The sequence below is a fragment of the Embiotoca jacksoni genome, unplaced genomic scaffold, assembly GCF_022577435.1.
Source record: "Embiotoca jacksoni isolate LCO1_2020_lvr unplaced genomic scaffold, fEmbJac1.0.p SCAF_19, whole genome shotgun sequence".
Lineage (NCBI taxonomy): Eukaryota > Metazoa > Chordata > Actinopteri > Embiotocidae > Embiotoca > Embiotoca jacksoni.
This window is the reverse complement of record NW_027185329.1, coordinates 3,498,686-3,525,715: the sequence shown is the minus strand read 5'-3', so window position 1 is coordinate 3,525,715 and position 27,030 is coordinate 3,498,686. Positions and strand designations below refer to the sequence as shown.

Sequence of the window (27,030 nt, the reverse complement as noted above, 5' to 3'; positions counted from 1 at the left end):
TTTTAGAGACATTCATATTTGTGCCTCCTGCTCAGCTTTGCATATTCTAATTGGCAGATTTACATAAAATATTTTCATTATTATTAGGGCCTTCAGTGACCCAAAAGTCATACTATATATAGCATGTCGTCCAAAAAGTGTCTTAAAGTCATACAATAGAAAAAAGTGACCCAAAAGTAATTTCTTTATTCGTGTTAAAGAGGGGGCTCAGACCCTCTGGTTGAAAGGCAGCTGTTCTAACCACTGCACCACCAATCTTCCCAGGTATTTACCTGCATTGTGACCAATCTTTGGCTCACTGCAACCCAACCACCGTCCACAAATATTCATTTAAATGTGACCAATATTGCCGCAGACATTCTTTGGATAGTAGATATACGTGTTTTCAAGGGGGTCTGCAGTGATTTTAAATATCTTCCTGTAATGTGTAGTGTATGCAAAACGTTTTCAATTTCTCCAAAAGTTTCAACTTCACTAAAAGTTGAATCACCAAACCAAAGATTACAGAATACAATACTTTAAAAAAAAAAAAAAAGTCCAAAAGAGACCTTTTCTTTTTTTACATTTTTAATTACTTGTTATATTTGTGCTATTAATTATACTTTAAGGCTCGATTATTTGACTGTTATGTCTCAGCTGCAGTTGCCTCTCCTGTAGCACCACCTTCAGGACAAATGCTATTTGTATTTTGATTATATTTTTGTATTTATTGTGGTGTGCAATTAACAGAAGTCTCTCTATTGCGCTGCAGGCAGTTTAATCTTCTCGTTGCATTTTCTGGAAGTTGTAGTATTTACCAACACACTGAAATGGCAAACGCTGAGCTCGTGTCAGCCTGAATGAAGAGACTGGTACACAGATTCTTTGTTTAAATAAAAGTATTATTACTACAGTGTACAATATACCTACTTCTGCATTATACATTTTTCTTAAGTTATATAAACTTACATAACTTAAAATTTTGTTTTATAAGTAAATTGTACTTAAAATATCAAAAGCTACGAAGCAGAGAGGTGTCCTCCATGGCTGATATAGTATATACATTATTAGATTAGTTACACTGATACAAGCATGTGGTGAAGGTGGAACTATTTTTTTTTAACTACTTTAACTTTATAAAGTTAGATATTTAGACTTTAGTGGAGTTAATTGCACTCTGAAATGTTGTTTCACTACCTGGTTAATGGTGATGGTAATTGTCGCAGTCATCTTTTTTTTTCTTTTACTTCGTAATTCAAACAAGTGACTCAGATAAATATTTTCTATCTGTTTGGATATACTATCCAGATCTGGTCATGTGTTGTTGTTGTTTTTTTTACATGATCGCGGCTGCAGTAATGTAAAGGTTGCTGCCTTGTTTTGTTCCTTGCATCAGACAGATGAGTCAGCAGAGGGACGGGCAGACATGAACCAGGAACAGCCTGCTTTAACTCAGTCACTGAACAGCGACGACTGGACACGAGATACGGGTACTAATCTATTAAAATAGACTTTTACAAATCCGCCGATTAAAACAAGTCCAGTCCAAACGTCGACGAGTTAAACTCGAGTTGGAAACAAACTATTTCAAAGGAGACGGGTTTTTTGTTTTGTTTTGTTTGTTTGTTTGTTTGTTTGTTTGTTTGTTTGTTTGTTTGTTTGTTTGTTTTTTTCAAGGAAGTGGCTTTAGAAACAGCGAGAGGAGGAAGCGTAGTGATTTGTAATATCTAGGTCCGTCTGGAGGGATGAATACGGACTTGGAGGAGCAGGAAGACGAACTGCTCGCCCTTCAGAGTATCTTTGATTCGGAGGAGTTCGTCCGGGATGAGTCGAAGCCGGCCGGAGAAATCCGAGTGTCCGTCGAGCTTCCTGCAGACTTCAGTGTGGCTATGAAGGAGGGTAAATAAGGCAGGAGCATGTTGTTAGTGACATTAACTGAACACTGGATTATAGCAGCATGTTTGTACTGCATAATTTGCACGTCTATGTAATAAGACGCGGGGGTACTTTGTTCACTAGAAAAGCGAAAACATGAAAAGAACTATTATATACTACTATTATTACTATAGTAACTTGTAACAACAAAAACAAGTTCAGTTAAGTTTTTTTTCATAGAAAGCAATGTTTTTTCTAAAGAGGGAGATTTTTATCATCAGTTTCTTCAATCAACATCACATATCAGCACTGTTCCACCCTTTTCTGTCCTTTTAAATTCGCCCCAATTATTTAAAAAGAAAAAAGATTGCCAATAAACGATAGACAGTGGTGAAGCATATTGTTTATTTATGTGAGCTTTGATGGACTTTGCTCATCTTGTGTTGTTGTTTTTCTTCCCAAGGCGAAACGCTGATCCAGTGTGACATTTCATTCCTTCCACCTCAACATCTGACCTTTGAACTCCCTGAGGACTACCCATCCTCCTCTCCTCCTTCCTTCACCCTCACCTGCAGCTGGCTGACTCCTCCACAGGTAATCCACAGGTAGAAGAAATGTGGGTCACTTGAAACAACGCTGGTCACGAGTACAGCCTGCCAGTGTGTGTGTGTGTGTGTGTGTGTGTGTGTGTGTGTGTGTGTGTGTGTGTGTGTGTGTGTGTGTGTGTGCGTGTGTGTGAGAGAGAGAGAGTGTCATAAAGACTGCAAGATTGCAGAAGCTCAATAAAGATGACATCAGTTTATTTGCCTTCTCCCACAGCTGGCTGCATTGAGCTCTCAGCTCACTGATCTCTACCAGGCCACCGGGGGCGCTGTGGTGCTCTTCACCTGGGTGCAGTTTCTTAAAGAAGATGCCCTGAAGTTCCTGGATATCCACAGTCTGCTGGAGATCCCCTCCGATGGACCCAGCACCGCGCAGGACAAACAAAATGCCTCATCCCCACAACCGAAGAATCACCAACCCACGACAAAGTCAGAGCCCACAGACGACCAACGCTGTGATGCGTCAGGTCCTCGTGAACCAGACATCTCTGCACTGTCCTTGGAGGTTCAGGAAAATCCTTCGACCTCAGAGGGGAGGAGGAGCGCAGACTCTCAGGAAGCTTCACTGTCGGACTCCCACGAGGTTGACCATCGCAGCTCGGGGCCGAATACAGATGATGAAAAGACTCTTTCTCCAGGGACTGTGGTCCAACATCAGATACCATGTGTTTCAGAGGCTGAACAGACCCTCGAATATCAAGATGATCTCTCTTCAGCAACAGGCAGATCCAAGAATCTTCCATCCGCTCAGTCTGATCAAACTGGTCAGGAGGATTTCTCAAACGAAGGGGAAGTTCCAGCCTCGTTGTTGCCTCCCTCCAGCTCCTCGGGCCATCTAGATCCAAGTGAACAAGGAGCAGCTTCTCCGCCTGACAACCCCGAAGATTCCCCTCAGAAAAAAGGCCGAACCCTCTCCGGTCTCCCTCTAACCCCATCGCAAACTCTCCTGTCCCAGATTCTGATCCACGATGCCGCCCAGAAACAGAAAGCGTTCGCCACCACGGTGTTCGACTGCGGCGTGTGTTTTACGGGCTGGCTCGGCTCGGTGTGCGTCCAGCTGCCTGCGTGTGGCCACATCTTCTGCCGGGCCTGTCTGGGCGAGTTCTGTAAGGTCCGGATAACGGAGGGGAACGTCCGGGGCATCACCTGTCTGCAGGCGGGCTGCCCCGCCGCCCCGACACCCGCACAGGTACACTGCTCACCTGGCTGTCTGTTCTCTCTGCACACTGCAACTTATTCTGGTGCTGAGGATTTAGGATGTCGTGCAAAGATGTGCACAATAGTTTTTTTTAGGGCTGTGCTGAAAAATATATTGAGATTATTAACTATTAATAAAATAGTGCGAGTAAAAAAATTATGAAAATGTACTTAAAGTATCAAAAGTAAAAGTTAAACCTTTTCAGAAATGTATATTATTATACATATTTGATTGTTTGATGATTGTTTTTTTAACATGTAAATAGTCTTTTAATGCAGCAGGTGTTTGACCTAAAGGAAATTAGTGAAAATTATTTTGTAAGAGGATATTTTTTTATATATTATGTTAATATTATGTTTTTCATCTGTAAAAATAAAACATTTAAATACAGTGCAGCAAAAAGTAAAATATTTTCTTATGAAATGTAGAGGAGTAGATTTATAAAGTAGCATAAAATTGCCCTTAAGAACTACATTTACAGTAAATTTAAAGACCCACCCCTCGAAATGTGCCAATGATGTGCATTTCTGACAAATTGTTAAACGTGAATACCAATATATTTGTAACAAGCTAATATGAGCTGATATGTTGGTCTATTTAGGGGAATCTCTTCCATTTTAAATTTGTATAAACTGACTTCTTCAAGACGTTCTTTGTCCTTTTCTGCCCTCTCTGCTTCTCTGCTCGTCCCGTTTGGCAGGTGAGGAGTCTGGTCGGGGAGGAGCTGTTCAGCCGCTACGATCGACTGCTGCTGCAGTCTACTCTGGACTGCATGCCTGGTGTGTTCCCTTTTAAATTCAAGGCTCGTATACATCGGAGTGAGGGATTTCTCTGGCAGAGCAGATAGAACTCTGTTTTATGCCTTGAAAAATTCTGAACCAAAGATTGACAAAAGAGAAGATGTCTCACTTGTCTTTTATAACATGACCAAAAGTGTCACGTTCAAACAGACGGGACAAAATGGTGCCCAGAATGAGGAATGCACTCACAGTTTTGAGTGTCAATTCCTTGTGAAAGACGAGCTACGAGGTGAACACTGAGCACAAACCGTCTCCAACCGTCTCTGAATTTGTCCTTGCGTCTGCCAAAAAAAAAAGCCCCAAATTCTAAAGCGTGGATGTTTCATGCACACAAGAATCTAAGAATGCAAAAGAACAGAACATACGCATAATGAAGCATACATATGAGAATGTTGGAATTTTCAATTACGTTAATAATAAAAAAAAAGAAAAAAGAAACTGGGTTCATGGAAGAGTCTCTGCTCATGTGTCTTTCTTGTCTCTCCCCCTCCTCTCAGATGTGACGTACTGTCCTCGGCCCAGCTGCGGCTCGGCCGTCATCCTGGAGAAGTCCAGCTCGGCGGCGCTGTGCTCCGTGTGCCGCTTCGCCTTCTGTGTCACCTGCAGGAAGACCTACCACGGCACAGATGACTGTCAGACAAAGAAGAGCATCAAACTGCAGATAAAAGGAGACGAAGCGCTTCCCGGTGTCGACCTGCCCCAGTCACAAGGTACGCAAAGATATACCGCAAGTATTTTATGTTTGATGTTTACTTATGTGATTTATTTATTTATTTATTTATTTTTTAATTGTTAAATTCTTGACTAATTGAGCACCAATCTTAAAGTGTAAGTCACTACTGCATGGCTGAGTTGACAATATTTCAACAGTGGATAAATAATTGATTTGTTGAATCAGAAGTATAAAAGAAATAATATAGTTGTTAGCTTTATATCTTTGATGACAGGACAGAAGTTGTGCTGCTTCCATGTGCGAACTCACTGAATTTGTGCATTACATCTTTTAAAACTGAAAATAGTGCAACACTTTTTAAATACTCTGTAAGAGAGTAACAAAAACTGAAATCATATTTAATGTAAATAGACATGTAATGTTTCTCAGCCTAAAACCTAAAAATATTCAGCTCACGATCACAAATATTTCAGAGTGGATAAAACTCTGAAATGACATGATGCACCAGAAAAGCAACCGTTTTTATAATTAGCTGCTCTTTAAGCCTGTTTGACCCACAAATATTTATGAATGAAGGCCAACAGGGAACAATCAAATTGATAAAGAACAAACCCAAAATTGTGATTATTTGTATGCAGCAGAGGAACCAGATGGCATGCGGGTTGATATTTTGAATGTAACATGTTAACCGTAGCGCACTTTTATTAAAAGCTTTTAATCACGGTACCGTCCCTGGACTGAGTGTTCAGTTTGCGTGGATGCAGGTGTGTCTCGGCGTGTGTCTGAAGCAGCGCTCTGTGTTGCTGCTTGTGTCTCAGAGGGGCTGAGGGCTCTTTGGGACGACTATGACGGCGGCAGTAAGAAGAGGCGGCAGCTCCTGGAGAGCAGATACGGCCGCGGCATCCTGCAGAAAAATCTGGAAATGTATCTGAGTGAAGACTGGATCGTCATTAACAGCAAGGCCTGTCCTTACTGCTTCAGCAGAATACAGGTATTTATTTACTCGCACGCACGCACACACACACACACACACACAGAGAGAGAGAGAAGTTCAGAAATAATTTTGCTGCTGTTGTGTTCCTGTTTGAAACCAACCTGTTTTTTGGACAAACTGTGTGTTGTTGTGTTGCAGAAGGACCAAGGATGTAACAGGATGATATGCTCTCAGTGTAGGCGGCTCTTCTGCTGGGCCTGCCTCACCAGACTGGGACAATCTAATTCATCCTCACACTTTCAGGACTATGCCTGTTCTGCCAACGTGTACTGATTTCTATTTTTTATCACTTTAAGAGTGCAAATAAAAGCTGATTTTATTAAAAACAAAAAAATTCAGACAGGTAAAAAACTGAAATAATATGGAGCACATTTTAAAGCAATTATCCGAACTTAGTTGGAACCGGTACACAGTAAACATTATAAACTATAATGATCTTTTGATATCAGATATACCAACAACAAATGTATAAACACTATATGTACCATGTCATACCATATCCTGATCAGTAGAGGGCGCAAAATAACAAGAATGATAAAACGGCTTCCACATGCTCATGTAACTCAAAATTGTTTTGCTGTTGTCGGGAAATTAATATACAATTAATTGATCAACTATTTGTCTACAAAATCTGTAAATTGTGCTTTAAGTCTTTTTTTAATCTCACCAACAGTTCAAAATCTTCAAAAATAATCCCTTTAAATGAACTTTTTATTTTCTGTTAATTAACCAAATCGATGCAGCTCCAATATCGAGGGAATCACCTTTGTTGAACGTCCTGCTATGTAGTTGTCTACATCTTCAAAAAGGAATCAAATAAATGGAGAATTAGATCTACAAAACCATTGCTGCTGTCATGTTATGAAGCTTTGAGGAAAAAAACGACACTGTAAACATACTGTCACTGTAACTTTTGAGCACAGAGGAGTAAAGTTGATCTTTTTATACAGGCATAGTCATATGTGTTGTTGTTAAGACTGCAGGGAAAGCCTCAAACTTCTGCTCTGGACATTTAAATTCCCCTGAACTAGCAGCTATTACAGGTAGCTTTTGGGCGTTTGGCATCTCTGCTCACTCATTGACTTCCTGTTTTTAAAAAGGTCCTCCTCCCTTCCTCTACTGCGCTGTCATAACAGTGGAACAAAGACCTCTGTCCAATGTCCCCTAAGCTGCCCGAGACTTGATTGGCTATCCACAGCGGTCTCTCATACTAAGCCAACTTGTTTGTGTTCCTGCGTCTCTTCCAGGAAAAATGTTCCCACACAGGGGTCATCACTTCCTCATAAATGTCTAAAACAACTGTTTGACTTAATGACCCGCGGTCCCTCCGCAGGGCCTGGAGGACTGCTGTTTGGGCCGGACACGTGTTTGTCGTTACTCTTAGGGGTTTAAAAGGCACGCAGCAAATAATGATGTCACGACAATTATGATATGCTCAGAGAATATAAGAGGCCAAAAACTGACAAGTTCAAATAGTATGAAGAGAAAGACTGCATGGTGAACAAATAATGCAGAAATCTTTCTTCTTCCCATGAATCTGATAAGCTTCAAACTCACTTTGTATTTGTTTTGATATTAATTGTCGCAATACTTTCCTTAAGTTTTCATTTTGCACTAGAGACAGACTGATTATTGACTCTTTGCACAGCACACATTTGGTCTTATTATAGCAGGTGAGGCAAATTTCCATTAAAAGTCTCATGATAGTGAGCCAGACCGCACAAAACAAGGATTTTGGACGAGCTTTAATAAATGGAATAGTTATTTCTAATGTTATCAGTTACACCTGCGATGACAAACCAAAATGTCTGCTGTGAATAAAGTCCGGTGTGACTTTAAAAAAAATGATATAATGGTTTTGAGGCTTTCTCTTATAAATCTGGTCGATCCTATGTTTTGGCAGATGTTTTGTGTTTTTTATTGTTGTATCTTCATCATTTACTGTATATAGTAAATAAAGTATATTTAGCAAGTGCATGGCACAATCCTGCCTGATTTTATTTGATAGTTCGGGAGTTTGAGAATAATGCGTCTACAGAGCAACCGCCATGCTTTTCCAGATCAAAATGGTGGTATCTGTTTAAGTCGGCTTCACGCTGATGTCTCACTGAACTGTCAATCATCTGCTTGAATGGTCTGTTTGAAGCAAATGCTTGTAGAGTGACTGATGTAACATTGTGAGCTGGTGGTGCATGATTTAATATTTAGTAATTGTGTCTTTTTATTCGCAGGTTTCATGCGGGAAAAAAAACTATAAACTTATATACCGGCATTAATGCACCTGCAGCATTTAGGGAGATGAATTGTGCAGAAGAAAAAAAATGCTATGAAGGTACAAAATACCTCGTGAGTTGAAGGACTAAAAGCAATTTATATGCATGAACGATGTGGAAGTGCTCCCCTGATAATAGAGCATTTATGAGCTGAGAAATTTGGAAGGCAAAAGCAGAAATCTTGAGTAAGAAAATGGGTCTATCGTGCCAAACATTTCCAGTAATTGCCGCAATTAAAGTGAAATAAAAAGGATTTTCAAATAAAAGGAACCCTCCCCTGGCAGAAACACCAGATACGACTAATAACTTAAAGTTAAAGCAGTTACACCAGAATTCAGGCAATCTGTTCATGAGCTTTGTGAGATATCCTGCTGACATAAACAATCTACCGGGGGCACGAAAACATCTTTCCTGGCAGAAGTCACATAAAGAATAATGAGTGAAGCCCGGTTATCAGCGCAGTGGAAACTAGGCTGCGCAGAGCGTCTTCTCCCTCTGAGCCAATAACAGCATCAGCCAACAGAACGCTGATTTCCCCCGGAGCGCTGCGAGCTGAGCCGTGAAAGAGAAGGAGACACACATTCACCGCAATAATCATCAACTCGGCTCGGTTGTTATCATCTGCACGTTTATTTAGTCTGTCAGAAAACACACACACGCGCACGGCCTCAGAAACCAGTTGTCCAGGCATCCAAGTCAGTCAGTCAGCGGTGTGTTGGCAACATTGTTCAGAGGCACTGAAAGTGTGCTGAGGTTTTCACAGAGAGTATTACACTGTCCTGCAGGGGCGCTGCCAGGAGGTCGAGGGCCCCTGACGGTAAGTGGATGTGTGTGTGTGTGTGTGTGTGTGTGTGTGTGTGGGCGGGGGTGGGGGTGGGGGTGGAGGCTGAATTCAGTCAGTGTACAAAACCGACTTGGTCCGTAGACCAGGATACACGGGCTCTTAACGTGAGGCAAAAGGGAGATATGTTCAGTCACTTCCGGGCCGAGAGTTTATTCTGTCACGTGTGTGCTAGAACCAGGAGGAGATTAACCTAGTTTAGGATAACCAATGAAAACAGAGGGAAACGGCTGGCACCTTTAAAGCTCTTTGTGTGTTTTTGTCCCCTTTTCTGACACCTTCCAGGACGTCCATCTTGGCTTAGTACTCGATCGTGACGATGTGAACGCGCTCTGTGACTGGTATCAGACCAAGAAATGCACTGGATAACTCCTCCTAAAACCGAAAGCAACATAAATGAGAGCACAAAAAAAAAATGGCATACATAATAATTAATGAGCTGCTAGATGTGTTGAGATCTTTTAACTTTGGAAGAAGCCTGGGTATCAGTTTTTAAGCAAAGCTAAATTAATAACCTCCTGGATCTGCAGCACAGACGCAAAAACGGCATCAATCTCCTCATCCAAATCTGGGTAAGAAAGTGAAAAAGTACATCAAGCAAAATGTCCAATTATTCCTTTAACAAACGCTACTTTGGAAATCCTGCTGTAAAACACCTAATTTCTCCATTTTTATTCAGGTGGTACAACGTCTGGAGGAAATGGAATTGAGCGGACTGGAGTTTCGATTAAAAACATCATTGTACATTCAAAAGCTTCTTCAGCTCAGATGGTGAGGATGTGACTGTGACCTGGGAGTCGTGTCTTCATCCTCACAGTCGAGAAAGCTTTTCAGAAAAATGACAGCCCAATAATTTTGATTTATTTTTCGCCAGACGCCACACCTGAACTTAAGAAATGGTGTCCTTGATGTAATAGTCTGGTGGCGTGTTTCACATGTTATAGATATATTTATTTTCTACTAAAACCTCACGTTGTTGCCCATCTATCCTGATCTGCATCCATCCAACGGTGCAGCACATGAGTAAACACACAGAATTACAAATATGACCGTAACAGCTTCACCTTCTCACCTCGTAAACATCAGGATAGGAATTATTCAGAGGCAAATAATGACAACGATAGCGAAGTCTTTCTCTTTGAACTAAACGACATACTGCATGGTAGCACACTTTTCTGTATAATCACCAGTTGTCTTTTTATATTAAGTGCAAAATTGTTGTTCTTTCCGGTACCATTTTGCAGATTCCCTGCGACACACAAGACATTTTCTGAACCATCCAGTCATACAAATACCACAAAAACGCTCGTGAAATGGCATCCTCATATTTTCGCTCTATAGTAGAAACATTGACAATGACTTTACTCGTGCACAAAATAAACCAGATACAATTTATGCGGCACAATATATGCAACACTTCTCTGTCATTAACAACGAAGCTCTGAACTTCAACTTATAACTTATGGTGCTGAAACACATCAGCATTCAGGTAACAGCGTTAGTTCATAAAGTCAATCCAATAATTAGCATTATATTAGAGTTACTAAACCCTATAGTCAAGTAAACACAAAGAGAAACAAATAGAAACAGTGCCCCAGGTATTTGAACTCTTTCAACGTATTAACTGACCAAACACACGCTAAAGTCTTTTTATAAGCATTAATGCAATCTGATCAATTTCAGTGAAAGCTCGGCAAATAAAAGTGCAGATATCCAGAAACCTGTTATTAGCTCATGGACTTATATTCACGTAGATGCCTTTATTTATTAACCACAGTGGTTTCTTGATTTTTTTTTCCTCTTGGGGAGACGAGCGGGTTGCCTGCGTAAAACTTTTGCCAAACAAATGCAGAGCCTTAGCGGCAGAATAGAGTTTCACGGCTTCAGTACCCATAACATCGCCATGCTTCAGCCCATTAACTACTAACTGCGTTTACGATGTTGTTTCAGGCTCATTAATTCATTTTCAATTAGAGGCCGCTCTCTGGAGCTCTTTCCTTTGGAACCCTTTCAAAGTAAAATAGAGGCTTCGGGTCACACATTAATAATTCTAAATACTTCTATGAATCTGGAGGACGAATGATCTTTTATGTTTTGAAAGAACAAAATCAACCTCAAACTATTTGCTGTGATTGGCACATTATTGTCCCAAAAAACACGATGATGTAAGGTCAACACGTAGAGTATAGATAGATTGACTTCCACTAGAGCAAATCAGACCTATTGGACCCCTGCTGACCACCTACACACACACCCCAAACACCTCTCTTTGTATTCCCTGTCTCAAAGAAGGAACTCCCAGTATCACGGCAAAGCGTGTAATACACCTGTCAGTCCACCAGGGGATTGTGTCTCAGTGACACATTCTGATGGCACAAAGACAAATTGCTTTTCACTTTTTTTTTTTCTTAAAGGTCCTCATTAGTCCACGTGACAAGTAACAACTAATTCACATCCACATTCACAATGATAAATAAACTGCAGATAGGCATTATACTGTGGAGCAGTTGCCCGTTTGGCCTCGATGATCAAACTTTGTTCAAATAATTCTGACAAGAAAATATCAATCTTTGGTCTGACTGCTCATATTCATGCCCACATTAAGGCCACAACCTGTGATGACTAGTCCTAAGTAGATAAATGCTCCTTTTCATGGGTTAAAAAGTCAAAAAGGTTGTAAAGGGTCCAAATATTAAACTGAGCAGAAGCAGATTCCTGTTTTCTGCTCTCTAAGCCTCGTCTGTGGGAGCCTGTTATTTCCTCCATTCCTCTCCATTTTATCGTTTCCTGCACTTACTGAAGGTGTTCAATAGCTGCATTGGAGCGTGACTCTCACTTTGAATGCAGGAGCCTGTCAACATAATAAAAGGTTACGCTACCAGTGCTTTCATTTAAGACAAAGCGCGTTATTTCTAGGAGGAGGAGGAGTGCTATTAAAAGACCGCAACTCCGTCTAACGTGAAAAACTCGTGTCACCCACAGATTTGGTTCGAGCTCTGCTTTCATCAGCTCATCTTTGTTCCTTTTTTTCTGAAACTATACAGCACAGTGGGATCATAAACAGCCTGATGATTTTTTTTTTTTTAATTTTTCATCCTGTTTGCCTCTCCCTCTCGGCTGTGCCTTTCTCTTGTGGTTAAATCCCCGAAACACCACAGTACTCTGTCCTCACAGTGCTATTCTCCTGAGTGTCCTCGTGTGTGTTTGTGTGTGTGTGTGGTCAGGTGTGTGTATGTTTGTGCTCCAGAGACAAACACAAGTTGCGAACAGCTGCCTCTCCCCACAGCTGATGAAACTGACCTAAGAGAAAAAGCTGGGACTCTGCTTTCATTTCACTTTCCAACACATCTAATTATGTGAACTGATCAGGCCTGATTCAGTTTTGTGGAAGAGGGTGTGCACTGTTGTCCTGCAGAAAGGGTTGGAAGTGAAGGTTTGTCTCTTCTTTTGAACCAAAAATCTATTTACGTAGACTGTGCAGATAAAAAAAATGTCGGCATATGTAAATTCCTTTTGAAAAATCAGTTTTACTGCAAAATAAAAAGATTTTTGAGGCATAAATAAGATCTTTTTTTTTTTCTATTTAAAAGACTAAAGAATCATCAGTTTTGTGTTTGAAACAACAAAAAATAAAAACAATTTTTGACCCCCATCATTATAATCTTCAAATGCAGTGGAGATCATAGCCAATATTAAAGGCACAGTACACATATTTAGTCATTTAATACACAGTATGACTGTAAACTCCGAATGTCTTGTGACTGCACCGCTGAACTGGAACAGATCAAATTTGTTTCCGATTATGTACCTGATCTTTTCAGGATGGGTTAAAGACAGAAAGGCAGTTGGACCTGGTCATAAAAAAAAAACTAAAAAAAACTGCAGATCCAGATAAAGTTGACGTCACTCCTCTGCAGACGTTTCACGCTGCATTAAGACCTGGTTACGTCCCCTTCGGGAATCGAGTTTGATTGGGAGAATTAAATGACATGTCTTAAATCCAGAGATATCCAGGAGCTCTGCAATTTGCAAACCAATTTGAAGTTTTGAGTTGAAATGCTTTCGGCTGCACGCACCACTGTCAGTGATTTGTTTACACGTTTCCTCCTCATAATGCCATTCTGGTTGTTTCTCAAGACAAAGATTCAGCTTGTACTCGGCATCCGAAGACGTTTCAGCTTCAGAGGCAGCCTCTACGGGCATGTGCAGTCAAAATAATGAGACTAGCAGCTTTTTAACTACACGCTGAAGATACCAGAGTTACAATAAACCAAGGCACCACCCAAAGTGGTGTGGAGGGCCTGCTGGGAAATCCACACACAAACACACAGTGGCGATAAGTAGACATTCAGTCAGTGCACACTTTGTACAAGATTCCTGATCATTATTAAATAGATTATGAGAATTTACATTATATGCTAGGCTAACATTAACCAAAGAATCAACAGGATTCATGTCTATTGTACTATATTTACATCTATAACGTAATTCAATAATATTTACAGAACATTAATGTGGATTTAATACAAGAAGAGAGATGACACAGAATATAAAACCCAATCCATACTACAGACTGGTTTCCACTATGTTGCTAGATAAATGGCTAGCCAAAGCTTGGTCTTCAGCCTAATTCCCTCCAAAGGCACGAACAAGGCTGGCCGGGTCTCCGTCTTGAGCCTGTACACGCCAAAGGACCGCTAAGAGGTCAGCTAAGGCTCACAGATTCACGTAACGCTGTTCCTACCAGATGATGTTCATTGTGCTTTGTTTTTGTTAAATTACGAAGGAGTGCTTTGGATTTTTATTCCCTCTGTTAGGTTTTAAAGATGCATTTTTGTTGTGGCTCTGCGGTCACTAGGTGGCCCTGATGTCCCTGCTGCAGGGCCTGTAAAAAACAACAACAAACAAAAAAAACCCGTAGGCCTGATTCACACGAGTCTCAAACTGAAACTCCCATCCTCAGTTTTTCCCAACATGTTCTCACGTCGAGTGTTTGCCTCGTCGCTTTCACTTCTTCCACCAGTCTCTGTCTATTTTGCACATTTTGAATTCTCCCTCAGTGCTTGAACCCTCTTCACGAGTGTTTTTGTGCCTCCTCTTCTGTCCTGCCAGCTCTCTGCTGACCACCAACCCTCTCACCCTATTGGCCCAAACAAGCTCAAGATTTTTTTTTTTTGCATTTCATTTGCATTCACCCCTGAGTCAGAGTACAACCCGCTCGCAGCTTTAGATGACAACTGACCAGGAAAAAAGTGTAAGAAAAAGTAGCGGGTCCAAAATGTGCTCTGATTCTGTGCCTTTTTTTTTTTTTTTCTTGTTTTATTTCTAAATTATATATTGAAAACTCCCAATTTTTTCTGCATGGTGTGATATACCGACTGAATTTGTGAGAGTAATACCCAGGTCAAGTATATCCTATTATGGCCTCCTACGGTACTGTAGATGGGATGGGCAGAGCTGGCCCGCCCATCGGGGGGCAGCTAGGAATTCAGTGTTTCGCCCGAGGACACTTTGACATGCAGACATCGATCCTGCGCCCGGCGTACAACCTCATCAACCGCCAGAGTCTCAGCCGCCCATTTGTATATCTGTCCTGTCAAATACCAGGATTTTAAGCGTTTGATCCGTATATCAAATGAATTGCAACAAGATCTTGAGGCCGTTTGGGCTAACTGCTTCTCTCAAACACGAGGCAGTGTTTGCCTTCCTGCTCTGTGGTGTTGGTACCGTCTGTCTACTCTGTCACACTCTGGTCCCCGTCTTCACGCTTCCCGCCCCACCCACCTCCCCACCCCACCCCCCTTCCCCTCCCCTCTCGTGTCTCTTAGCTGTAGCCGAGGTTCTCCATCTCGTGGCGGTATCTCAACTCCGACACTTTCGCTTTGTGCTGCTTGCTCTCCAGATGCTGCCTGAAGTCCGTCTCCTGCTCGGCTCCACAGTTGCACATGGAGCAGTAGAACTGTCCGCTGGGAGTCACGCACATGGCCAAGTCCCTCGGGATGCGCTGCCTCGGCCTGGGGTTGTAGTACGGCCCTGAGGCGGGAGGAAGAGTGAGAGACAGTGGACAGGAGAGAGGTTAGTAGCTGCTGATTCATGTTATATTTATCCACCATGACAACTGGAGAGACTAAAGGTAGAAAAAGATACGAGATGAAAGGCTGCAAGTAAGAATTATTTTGTATTATAAATCATCTGTCTTTTTGCTCCAATTGATCATTTAGACAATTAAAGGAGCAGTCTGTAGGATTTAGTGGCTTCCAGTGGTGATTTTGCAGATTGCAACTAACTGAACATTCCTCTCTCTCTCTCTCCCTCAATTTCCAAGCATGTCAGAGAATATACGGTGGCGGCTAAAAAAAACCTGAAAGGCCCTCGCGAGAGCCATCTTTTGTTCCTTCTGGGCTACAGTAGAAACATGGCGCACTGCGTGGAAGAAGACCCGCCTCGGTAACAAAAACACAACGATTGCACGACACAATTATGATTATTATATTCCAATTCTACCAACAGATTACCTTAAATCCTCCACGCTGAACCTTAAAATGTTGATGAAAAATTCAATAAATGTCTAATGTAGTTTAGCAGTCCCAGACCCAAAGATATTCAATTCTCTTTCTTAGTCTTTGCATTTAAAAAAACTGGAACTAGCAAATATTTGAGAGTCAGAGTCCTTTAGTTTCCTGACTTTAGCGATTTTGTTTCTGGCAACCCAATGAGGTTAACGTTTATGATTTTGAGTGAGAAGTCTCTACAACTATTAGATGGATTAATGTGAAATTCGGTGCATATGTTCAAGTCTGTGTCAGGACAGATTGTTGACCTCCTGATTTTTCTTTCGTGGTCATTAAAACAAAAATATCTGCAAAACTAATGGCACTCCCATCAACTCCCGTTAGCAAATACTAGCATGCTATGATGCTCAACTAAGATGGTGATTATGTTAAAAATTATACCTGTTAAACAACTCTGTAGCAGACTAAAACTAGTATTTATAGCTTAAGTACAGCCTCATGGAGCCAATTTTGTGAACAATAGGTCATGATACTTGATAAATTACTTACACTCGCATTCATTATTAAAGTGGATCAATTCACTAATTGTTTCAGCAGGAATCTTCAGCTGAGGACACACCCAGAGACACATTCATATCACTGCTACGGGTGATAATGATACACCAGACTGGACAGAAAGAAAAGAAAAGAAAAAAAAAAGCACAAAGTCTTCTGGGATTACATCGAGGTGGTCTTTTGGAAAAAAAAAAAAGACTATTGCTTGTTTGTGCTTGTGTTAACACGGCAGAAAAACGAGAAGCAGATTGAGAGAGAGATAAAGAGACAGCGAGAACGCAACCGCAGGAGAGAGTGCAGCTATTTTAGGATTTGTCCATCAAGAAAACTGATTCAATCAGCAGAACGTTGCGGTGTGTGTGTGTGTGTGTGTGTGTGTGTGTGTGTGTGTGTGTGTGTGTGTGTGTGTGTGTGTGTGTGTGTGTGAGAAAGAGAGAGAGAGTGGATGACAGTGAGTGAGAGAGGAAGGGAATAGGCTTCACTGGATGATTTATCCTGTTTCATCTCCAGCTGAAGTGCTAATGCTTTTGTCTGCGGAGAGACAGAGAAGAAGGAGTCCGACAAGAAAGAGATGGTTGTTTGACGTCAGTAGAAAGTCTGACGTTACCCTCTCTGTATCTGTTTTCACACACACACACACGCACACACACACACACACACACACACACTCACAGGCGAAAGCAGACACTCACACCGAAACACACTGAAAACTTGGCTAAATTAAAAAAAGAAAGAAAAAGCTTTCAGCACAAAAAGATGTCCTTTAACCTGCAAGTTGGATGAAACGCCGGTAAACTCTGTTCAACCACGTTACTCCCAGCGACGGTGCAGCTTTGCATCAGCTTTTACAAAACCACAGAGGAGGTCGATAATAAGTGGGTGCTTCACAAAGTGTGGGAAATGAAATTAAATGACAGCACTTTGAGTGAAAAAGACTAAAATATATGTAATTTTTTTCCTAGACTCTTTCTGCACGCTGTAAAAAGTCTATTTTCAAAACCCGTTTTTTTTTTTCAAATCGTGACACATCTCGTCCTTTGGGAGAAAGTGTTTCATGTTTGCGGGCGTCCATCATACCTTTTTAGAAAGCTGTTTACTTCACTGATGTACTCTGACATCAGCGGATGGAAGATCTGCTTTTGATTTGTTTTTCTCTCTCTTTCTGCCTTAAGGGCGTTCGCCAGTGCTCAGTCAGCTACTGGAGTTGAAAATGGCCAAGCTGGCTTCCCGTTATAGAATATCTACATCAAGAGGATTATGGATATGAATCACTTTTTATGATGGAAAATAAACCCTGAGCTGCTACCGTCCAAATCCAGTGAAGTGCTGGAGTGTGGAATCATTTTTGGAGAACTAAGGAATAGTTACCTAACCCGACTTGTATGACCTTGTTTGTGGTCAGCTGACATTAATCTGTTCACGATCCAGCCAAAAGTGTCTTATTCAGCTGCTAACACGAGTTAGCATAGCTAATACCTCCTTTGTGGTTGTGTTTGTACATTTGTCCACGATACAGCCGGACTGTAAAGCTGTTTAACTCTCTGACTGATTGGTTAAATATTAACTGGAAGAATGGGAAGTTTAAAAACTGACCTTGGAGGGAACCAAAGTGTCCACAACTTCAAGTTTTTCACATCTTTGTCTATTTTTCAGCTTAGAACTTGACTGGAAGAAGTGTTTATCAGATCCAGACAGAAGCAATTATTTATCTCCCTAAATTATGCCGCTGCTGCCTCTTAATTTGAATTCATTTTGAATACTTTACCTGGCATGGAGGCGGGTATCTGCTGGCTGCGACGGTTCTTCACCAGTCGGTACTCGCTGCCGTCTTTCCTGTTTCTCCTTGGAGCAGCCTCACTGCTGCCTTCCCTGTAAAAGGCAGAACCAAAGTCACTTCGGTTTGGTCCACAAGGTGAACAAAACAAGTTCTATTATCTTTAATGATATCAACATGGCTAATTGGCTAATTAATGACTGGATTAAGCTGCTAAAATCAAACACGGTCCGCAATGTTTCCTGAGTAACTTGTATCCGGTGAAAAATACTGTAGTTAAATTTATCTTTACATCAACTCCTTATGAACAGGCTATTGCCAAAATGTTTCGTATTAAGACACCAATATTTTTTATTTTAACTTATTTAAACCTGCCTTGTAATCAGCAAACTCTGAGAGGACCTCCAATTTGTCTGCGAGCACATTTTTGCAATCATCCTGCACAAAGCAGAACGAGGACGAAACCTGCTGCCAATACAGCAAAACAAAAATCTCCCAAACCTACATGTTAGTGGAGTTCTGTTGGGCCTCGGCCAGCCGTAGTTTCTTGGCATGGTTCTTGCCCTGGTAGTGGGCCTGTGCAACTGCTGGTGAACTGAAGGAGGCGTCACACAGTTTACAATAGTCGTTCTCAGTGGCCAGGATGACCCGGGGCGCCCCCTTATACAGCAGCGCCTGCAGAGACGGGACAAGGCAGCACAGTGTTCGTGGTGAGAGGAGTCAACTTTGAGAAGGAGAAGAAAGAAATGTTTAGCCTCCGGTGGGCTGCGGGGAAGAATTTATTTTTCAACTGGATACGAATATGAAAGTTAGTAATTACTGAGAACGCAATCCCGTCCGTGCACTAAAGACGATTCCAAAAAACTTGATATATATGTATAACTTATTAATTTTATACACTAGTTAAATTCAGTCATGTACAAAAAGGACATTTGATGGTATATAATATAAAACTTGAGCTAAAAATGATCAAAATTCTGTCAGTTTTGTTGATTGTTCAGATCTTTACTTGATGCTGTTATTCAGAGTTGTTTTGTTTTTTTAAATGTAGTTATTTCATTAGTAAACTTTGGAAACTTCAATTTTTGGAAAAATTGGAGAAGGCATCTTAATTTTAAAGTGCGGAGAGTGAGAAGAGACATTAAGCCGTTCAGTGGTGAGAGGAGAATGAGTTTCCGCTGTTCAGATGAAAATCAGAGTGACTCTGCAGTTCCCTCCCACCTCCTCAGAGGAAGCGACCTCTTTCAGTACGGTGGCCGTTTCAGCAGCAGCAGCAGCAGCAGCAGCAGCACACCCACCTCCTCAACTCAAACTGTCACATTCAGGTAGGCTGCTGCTGAATTGTGAAAAGTGTGGGCCTGACCTGCTTGCCTGCGTCACTGTCGCTGGATCCTGAGCTGAAGGCTGTCTGGCCAGTCGCCTCGAGGGCTTCTGGGATCCTGATGGCGGGTGGCTGTTGACTACCAGCGAAGAAGTTTCTCAACTTTTTACTGTGGTTCTTTCCCTTGATAAGATAACAGAATTTCATGTTTATTTATAGTTTTTTTTTTACATGTGGTGTACATGTCTGTATGTGTATTTCCGCTGACCTGGTAGTGAGCCTGTGCCTGCTGAGCAGAGTTGAGGGTAACGTTGCAGAGTTTACAGTACAATGGTTTACACAGCTCCTCCAGGCCCAGGGAGTCCTCCTGCTCCTCCATCCCCAGCGAGGAGCCCTCATCGTGGGGCTGCTCGCTGGCTGGGGCCGCCTGACCGGGGAGAGGACCGCAGATGAGGCCGGACACCGGGGCTGGGATGAGGGCTGGTCCCGGGGGCCTCGGGGGCAGCAGTGAAGGGTCGGGGCCAGGAGCGTGGGGCGAGGACAGGGGGCTAGGAAGGAGGGGGAATCGTCCGGCGTGGGGCGCCACCACAGGTGGCAGCACCAGCGCATGTGCGGGGTTCAGATGCGGAGGCCGCATCGGCTGTGTGAGGTCCATGGTTGGAGGCACTATTGCTTGCGTATGATCGACAGGTGGGGGCCCCAAGGCGTGTGGCATGGGCGGAGGCCCCAGTGGCTGAGCTGGGGGCATCGGAGGGGGGCCTAAGGTGTGTGGCGGTGTAATGGGGGGAGGCCTTAATGTGTGAGGAGCAGCCATATGAGGGGGCCCCAGAGTCTGGGTGGGAGCCATAGTTGGGGGTCTGATTGCCTGAGCAGGGGCGATGGGTGGTGGGCCGAGAGGCTGCGTAGGGGCCATCGGAGGAGGTCCCAGATGGTGCAGAGAGTCCATGTGTTGGAAAGGCTGCTGGGGATGAGTGAAGAGACTCAGAGGAGGCTTCAGCATGGTTTCTGGGCCTGTGGACATCAGAGGTAAACACATTTCACATTTACAAAATAGAGACACTTTTTAAAAGGGAATTTAAAAACCTTGACGCGGAAGTTGGTGCTGATTCGGACAAACATGAAATAAATAATGCACGATCATCTGCATTGTCTGCCATTTTTTCCCCGTTAAAGCTTGATGGTTTATCTGTCCATCCAGTATTTATATCCACGACAGGTTCACGGGGGAGCTGCAACCTATTTACAACCATTGAATGGCTTGTCACAGTTATTCATAGTGTATCTCTGCTGACTTTAGTGATCGCCTGGCTTTTCTTTGAGTACCATCATGAGATTGTGGGTTTGAATTAAATGTCTGACGCCTGACTGAAAAGACGAGCATGAAACTCAGGCTGCATCGTTATACATTTAGGACGCCACTGTCTTTTCATCTGGCACCATCATCGGGTCAGGTTTTCATTTTTGTCCAATACAGTTTAAATGAATGACATTCATGTCCGTTTCAAGTGTTTTTTTGTGTTTAGTGCTAATTAGAAAATGCTAATATACTCAGATTGTAAACTGAGATGATAAACACAACACACATTGTACTTGCTATACATCAGCATTCCAACACTTCCATTGTGTGCTTGTTTTGCTGACGTCATCAAGCCACTGCTGTACAGCCTCACAGAGCAGCTATGATGGATGTGATCTTGATCTGCATCTAAATACACATTGGAGAATAGGAGGGCTTTGTGCAAAGATGGATTCTGTTAAATATGCCCGACTTTGTTATGTTTCAAATCTGGTAAAGATGAAATGGATTTTGTAGGAACTGCAGTGGAAAAACATTATGGCTGAGGTGGATACAGGTATAACCCATTGTGGCAGATCTGTCTTTAAGCAAAAATCCAGAGAAGTGGAATTGGAGTCAATGTCTCACAGTTGTATGAAAAGAAAGGGCTGTAACGATGTATAAACCTCTTTGCCAAAGATAAATATGTGACGAAATGATTGGATTAGAAAGTTAATGTGTCCGATTTGTCCTGCAGATTTAAGTGAATGTTGTCTATTGACAGATCGCCAAACCGTCATCGAGAGGGAACTCAGTGAAAATCCAATGACAGATCTACAGTGACTAAAATTAAGGCACTTATTTCTATGGCGCCCCGAGGTGTGTGTGTGTGTGTGTGTGTGTGTGTGTGGTGGTGGTGGTGGAGGGGTGGGGGGGGGGGGGTGTAAAGAGATGGGCGAATAGAAACAGATTCTAGGACAGAGGAGCTTCACACTCCAGTGGGCATCAGGAAGATTAGGCTGAGCCTGCAGCGCCTGCAGTCATGCATACGGGATGTGACATATATGTCCATGTGCACACACACAAACAGAGGCAGTGACGATAAATCATCACGGCCTGCAGTGTGACCACTTGGATAAACTGATAGTGTGTGTGTGTGTGTGTGTGTGTGTGTGTGTGTGTGTGTGTGTGTGTGTGTGTGTGTGTGTGTGTGTGTGTGTGTTTGAATGGAAGACATGGGTGTTCATGTACGTTGTACGAAAAACATGAGAAAATTAAATTATAAAAGGAATGTCACTATACTTATTTGTGTATTTTGTTTGTGCCACTCTAATGCTCTTTTGTGTGTGTGTGTGTGTGTGTGTGTGTGTGTGTGTGTGTGTGTGTGTGTGTGTGTGTGTGTGCGAGGGAGAGTGTGTATTTGAATGGAAGACATGTTAGAAAAACAGAAGGTAAATGCTTATTTGTGTATTTTTTGAGTCGCTTAAATTCTACATTTGCAGTATGTGTGTGAATTTGAATGGAAGACATGGGTGTGTATGTTAGAAAAACAAAAGGTAATGCTTATTTGTGTATTTTTTGCATTGTTCTAATGCTCTTTTGTGTGTGTGTTTGTGTGTGTGTCGGTTTGAATGGATGACATGGCTGTTCATGTAAGTAAAACAGAAGGAAATAGCATGAAGGGAATGGCACTATGCTTATTTTTTTGTGTTGTTCTAATGCTCTTTTGTGTGTGTGTGTGTGTGGGGGGGGAGTGTAACTACATATATATTGTCAGATCACTAATACGCCAACAGCTGTGTCAAAACTCACTCTGCTGGAAGCTTTCATCTGGGATCCAATCGGACGCCCAATGACAGTGAATCACGGACCCAAAATAACACCCTGGAGTGTTTGTGTTTCCAACTGCTGCTCGCTGTCAGTCTGTGTGTCCGATCTGTCCAGCTGCCTGTCTGTCACCTGGCCTGGCTGACCTCAAGAGAAAGGTATGCTGGAAAAGGCACTGACCTTAGTCCTGTCGACTGCAAGATGAGACCGTGGAAGTTTTAGTGGATCTGGAAATGGTGCCTCTGCATTAATAAGGTAAGACTATGTGGCAGTTGCATATACATTTTTTTAAATTTCACTACTTAGTGGCATTGTAAATGGTGTCTTAATATATCCTGCTCACGGATGGTTTTACATTGCTGTTGTTGGGGCTCCTTTTACGGAGATACTCTCGGGCCTCCGTAGGGAGCATCAACAGGGATTTATTTGTAGTACAAACAGCAGGGGAAGCGGGTTAATGTTGGCCCCTGTGAGTCTGTGAGTGGACAGTTAAAGAGAAAAATCTCAAACTTCTTTATGAATTTTTTTTTAATTAATGTAACAGAAGGTAAAGTGCATGGCAGAATGCTGTGTTAGTTTTAACACCAAATATGGAGAGAAAAAAAATGGGGAAAATGTGTTTTTGATGTTATGGTAAACATAAAAGAAGGAAAATAAATGGACTGTCTTCAAATGTTATTATTTTTCACTTGTGCTATTGGATGAGTCCAGTATGATGTTGAACTAGAAAACACCTCGATGCTCAGCAGTCACTATTAATGCCATCCAGAGTCAGATCACCAATCACATACTGCTCATCATCAGTGTGATCAGCAGCATTAGGAGCAGTCCAGAACGCCGCTGCAGGACCGCTGACCCTTTATGTTTGATCCACTAAACACTTCAGAGCAGACATTGTACCAGCACACAAGATACGTATTAAACTACATGTAATGCATTTAACTATGAGCATTTTTGACTAAAGATAAACTGGAACATGCTGTCAGCTGTTTTTCCATCATCACCTCTGTACATTGCATTTTATCTTTCCTGACCTCTTCTTCTTCTTGCCGATTCTTCCTCATGCATTTACCTGGTTAATAACTTAACATTATGATTTCATGCAGCCATCACTATGTCAGGGAACAAGGAGTCAAACAGGGACTACACCAACCAACCAGTTTTGGTCTGAAGGTCTTTGATACCATCTCATTTTGTAACATATTTTTCCCAATGAATGTAACTTAACTTCCTCTTTTAAGGTAAATTTCTATTCATTTTGTTAGTGTCACACTTCTACTGTAATTAATGAGACTTTATATACAATTAACACAAGCTCTAGTCTTAATTTCTTGGTAATTCAAACCCTTTACTAGGCCAAACTCACAGACCTTTATCACTTCTACCCTACATTTGTAACTTAAAACCCTTATGGTCTATTCATTTTTGTAATTAATCTCAATGTCTTATTTTGCCAGTAACTCCTCATGTTTTTTTTTTTTTCATTTTTAGTTCAGATAAGACTCCAGCTGGGACTGACTGCGCTCAATAACAATATCAAAAACATTTACTCTCATTTTGCCTCCTCCTTCATCTTTTTTTTGTTCCTGAGTATTAAACCGAGACACATCTCTTCTTGATTTGATATCCTGTTATTATCAAGATATGCATTATAGGCAAAGTCTGATTAGTTCTAATAGAAATTGGTCTTAATTATGATGCTCTTTTGATCAGACTTGCCAGGAAGGAAATCTTGCAGTGATGGCTCAGCACTGGCATAAAGAGCAACCATAGGAGAAAATTCAGGAGCGAACCAAAAACAATGAATTATTAGGTATGTGTGAAGACTGCAAATATGGCAGCCAAAATTATTAAGAAATATCTCCTTATTTCGTAATACAAAAGAGGTTTCTCCCACAGGAACATGATAAGCGGAGAAAAAATAGCTTTGAATTATACCAGTGAACATAATAAAAAGAGGGTTGGTGCTTGACCTTTGCTCAGAAGAATTCACACCCTGGTTTGACAAGAAGAGATGTGTCAGAGAAGAACCTGCCTGTCTGCTCTTTTATTTGGGCTCTTTTGTCTTCCTATGGTTTTAATGTGAGCTACATACTGTAGGTCAAGGTTAGTTTCCTCCTCTCCTCAAAGAGACCCAGATCCTCGCCCACATAGAGCAGACGACAGAGCTGCAGAACGTATTCACATATTCTCAGCGGTGGACCTCAACAAACAAAAATCTAATTTTGGCATTTTGCATTTGAAGCTTTGGAGTGGACACAATCAACTTTGCAAGTCAAAATCGGGCTTATGTAACATAAATCTGAATCCGAAGGCAGCGAGTGATCAGTCAATTTACAACACTGTCATATTTATCATATTTTTTGGGAGAAATATTGTTCTCAAAGTCTCTCAAAAGAATCTGCCAAAGTTGAAAAAAATAAACGACTGTCTGGAAACGAGATCGGAAGTTTTTCTATCGCTTGTCAGATTTTTTTTTTTGGAGCTTGACTGTGCTGGATTCGAACCAAGACAAAAGAAATAAAAAACCTCCTGTCTTGTAGCCTGATAATCTCACGGCCTCCACGGAGAATCACTAAATAGGCCAAGTGTTCTTTTTCTCGAGAGTTTCTCATGCCGTACAGACTGTGTTGTGTCACATCAATTATGGAGCGATGAGGGCCACATGCCTCCTGCACTTATTCCATCTGCTTCACTGGGCACCGGATGAGCAGCAAAGTCCAAATACGTCTTACTGTAATCTGAAATTTATTTACTGAGCCATTACAGTAAAGCCTGGCTTCAAGAGTACAGTTTAAACATCCATCACGTTTCCTTTTACCAGAGAAAAGTTCATTTTCATGGTCTAGCTGTGATCTAGGCATTAACTTTAATAACATAAAGTGACTGGTATTCTCCGTTAAGGACCTAGAGCACTGTTAACCTGGCCTACACATTAGGCGGCTATTACCATATTGATTAGTATCTATTCCACCTTAAAGATAACAACTAGCTCTTGACATGAAAAGCTAGTTGTCTTACACATGAATTGTTGCAATTATTATTATTGAGCAGTTTAGATTTTCTTTAGTAATTGATTAAAATATTAGTCTATGAAGTAGAAATACAGCTCAAATTTTTTGTGGACCAAAAGTTAAAACTTGTGGAGGTGTTAAATTGATACTATTTTGAGAGAAAGGCACACAAAAGAACATTTGAGAAACGTAATTTAACAAATTACTTGAGCGGTTGATTTATTATGAAAGGGGTCATCAATTTTTTTGCTACTGAGTGGCCCATTAATCATGTCCTTTTTCTCCCACATATGTTCCAATTAGCTGCAATAACGTTGATTCACCATGACAGAGAAATCTAGGTGAAGATGACAAATGACTATTTAAACCCATGAATATCACCAAGTGGATTGATCCTAGCCGTGCTGTAAATCTTCATCATCTATAAATTCAGGACACACGCATGCCTCAAGTCCCCCCAAAATCCAACGGGGAAGCTAGTTTTGGCTTCGACTTTGAAGGTGCAGTGAAGAAACACATACTGTGCAATTGCCACATGTCACCATCAGCTGTACAGATCAAGCCTGTAGTCCAAAGGGTGCAACAACGATTTCTTCACTTGCTCTGACAGCAGACCACTTGACAGACTGCCACACTCCAGAGATGAAAGTGAACAATGCATTGAGGCTGCACTGTTTCATTTTACAGTCATACGTGTAACCTGCAGGAATTTCCCTGGAGCCTGAGATAATAGAGCTCTCCTGCAGTGCACAGAGATCATTAGAGCAGCTCGACAACCTCAGATTTTGCATCGCAGCATCCACGCTCCATAAGCTGAGCAGAATGGTGTCTGGTGCACCCCTCAACATGACATTATGATGATGACAGCAGCACCGGGGCAACCGGGTTCAGCATCCACCTTCCCCTGAACCATCTGCAAATGTCTGTGGTTGGATTTTTTTTTTTTTTTCTTCCCCTCCATCCTTGCACATTAGCGCACAGGACTGCTGAGAGTCAAAGGGGGGGGGAGATCCTGTATGGTAAAGCCTCTCCTTACCTGGCAGTCGGGCAAGATAATGGCTGCTGTCACCGTAGCTGACAGGCGGCGATGTGTAGTTTCTGCAGTATTCCGCACCCGGGTAGTAAGCTGCATCCCCGCTCTTGAGCTGCAGCGCCATCATCGCAGGAACATCCCTCTGCCAACTTCTTCTCTCCAAAAAAAACCGGGCGGCCAGGCAGGATGACAGTCCCTACCAACGCGCAGGCACCGCAGCTTTCACCGGAGGGGGGGCGAGGGGGGGGGGGGAGCTCACAGAGAATAGCGGAATCCACAAAGCGAGAGTCAGCGAAAATACGTGTTAATCCACAATATTTAAACCTATCTTATTTGTATTTTCACATGAAATATGGACAAAGATATTCTCGCTTGCGCAATTAGATTTTTTTTTTTTAGCACATAAATCCCTCCGAGGCTCCTCCGGCGTCCCTCTCCCTCTTGGTACAGTCCATTTCCGATGCCACTGCTGTTTCTTTGCAT

The 27,030-nt window shown here is 41.9% G+C and overlaps 2 protein-coding genes across 2 annotated transcripts; one reads left to right on the top strand and one right to left on the bottom strand.

Annotated features, from left to right (window-relative positions):
- The first annotated feature begins 1,383 nt into the window (after positions 1 to 1,383).
- On the top strand, positions 1,384 to 8,096 carry LOC138200411 (E3 ubiquitin-protein ligase RNF14-like). The gene is made up of 8 exons (XM_069153043.1): positions 1,384 to 1,469; positions 1,657 to 1,878; positions 2,318 to 2,448; positions 2,674 to 3,645; positions 4,355 to 4,433; positions 4,952 to 5,164; positions 5,946 to 6,118; positions 6,260 to 8,096. Exons 2-8 carry the CDS (start codon positions 1,725 to 1,727, stop codon positions 6,392 to 6,394), a joined length of 1,857 nt encoding a protein of 618 aa, XP_069009144.1. The 5' UTR covers positions 1,384 to 1,469; positions 1,657 to 1,724; the 3' UTR covers positions 6,395 to 8,096.
- A 6,950-nt stretch (positions 8,097 to 15,046) lies between these two features.
- Positions 15,047 to 26,834, bottom strand: zmat3 (zinc finger, matrin-type 3). The gene is made up of 6 exons (XM_069153042.1): positions 26,551 to 26,834; positions 19,666 to 20,408; positions 19,440 to 19,580; positions 18,582 to 18,751; positions 18,068 to 18,171; positions 15,047 to 15,268 (listed from the first exon to the last, which is right to left on the bottom strand). The coding sequence occupies exons 1-6, from the start codon at positions 26,672 to 26,674 to the stop codon at positions 15,060 to 15,062; spliced, it is 1,491 nt and encodes a 496-aa protein (XP_069009143.1). The 5' UTR covers positions 26,675 to 26,834; the 3' UTR covers positions 15,047 to 15,059.
- Positions 26,835 to 27,030: the final 196 nt, after the last annotated feature.

What these genes read in the sequence shown, in the direction of transcription:
- LOC138200411 (XM_069153043.1), top strand. Translation starts at nt 1,725, where the DNA reads ATGAATACGGACTTGGAGGAGCAGGAAGACGAACTGCTCGCCCTTCAG. An exon ending in CGACCTGCCCCAGTCACAAG is followed by an intron (nt 5,165 to 5,945) that starts GTACGCAAAGAT and finishes CTTGTGTCTCAG; the next exon opens with AGGGGCTGAGGGCTCTTTGG. An exon ending in ACTGCTTCAGCAGAATACAG is followed by an intron (nt 6,119 to 6,259) that starts GTATTTATTTAC and finishes GTTGTGTTGCAG; the next exon opens with AAGGACCAAGGATGTAACAG.
- zmat3 (XM_069153042.1), bottom strand. Translation starts at nt 26,674, where the DNA reads ATGATGGCGCTGCAGCTCAAGAGCGGGGATGCAGCTTACTACCCGGGT. An exon ending in TTATCTTGCCCGACTGCCAG is followed by an intron (nt 20,409 to 26,550) that starts GTAAGGAGAGGC and finishes TGATGTCCACAG; the next exon opens with GCCCAGAAACCATGCTGAAG. An exon ending in AGGCACAGGCTCACTACCAG is followed by an intron (nt 19,581 to 19,665) that starts GTCAGCGGAAAT and finishes TATCTTATCAAG; the next exon opens with GGAAAGAACCACAGTAAAAA.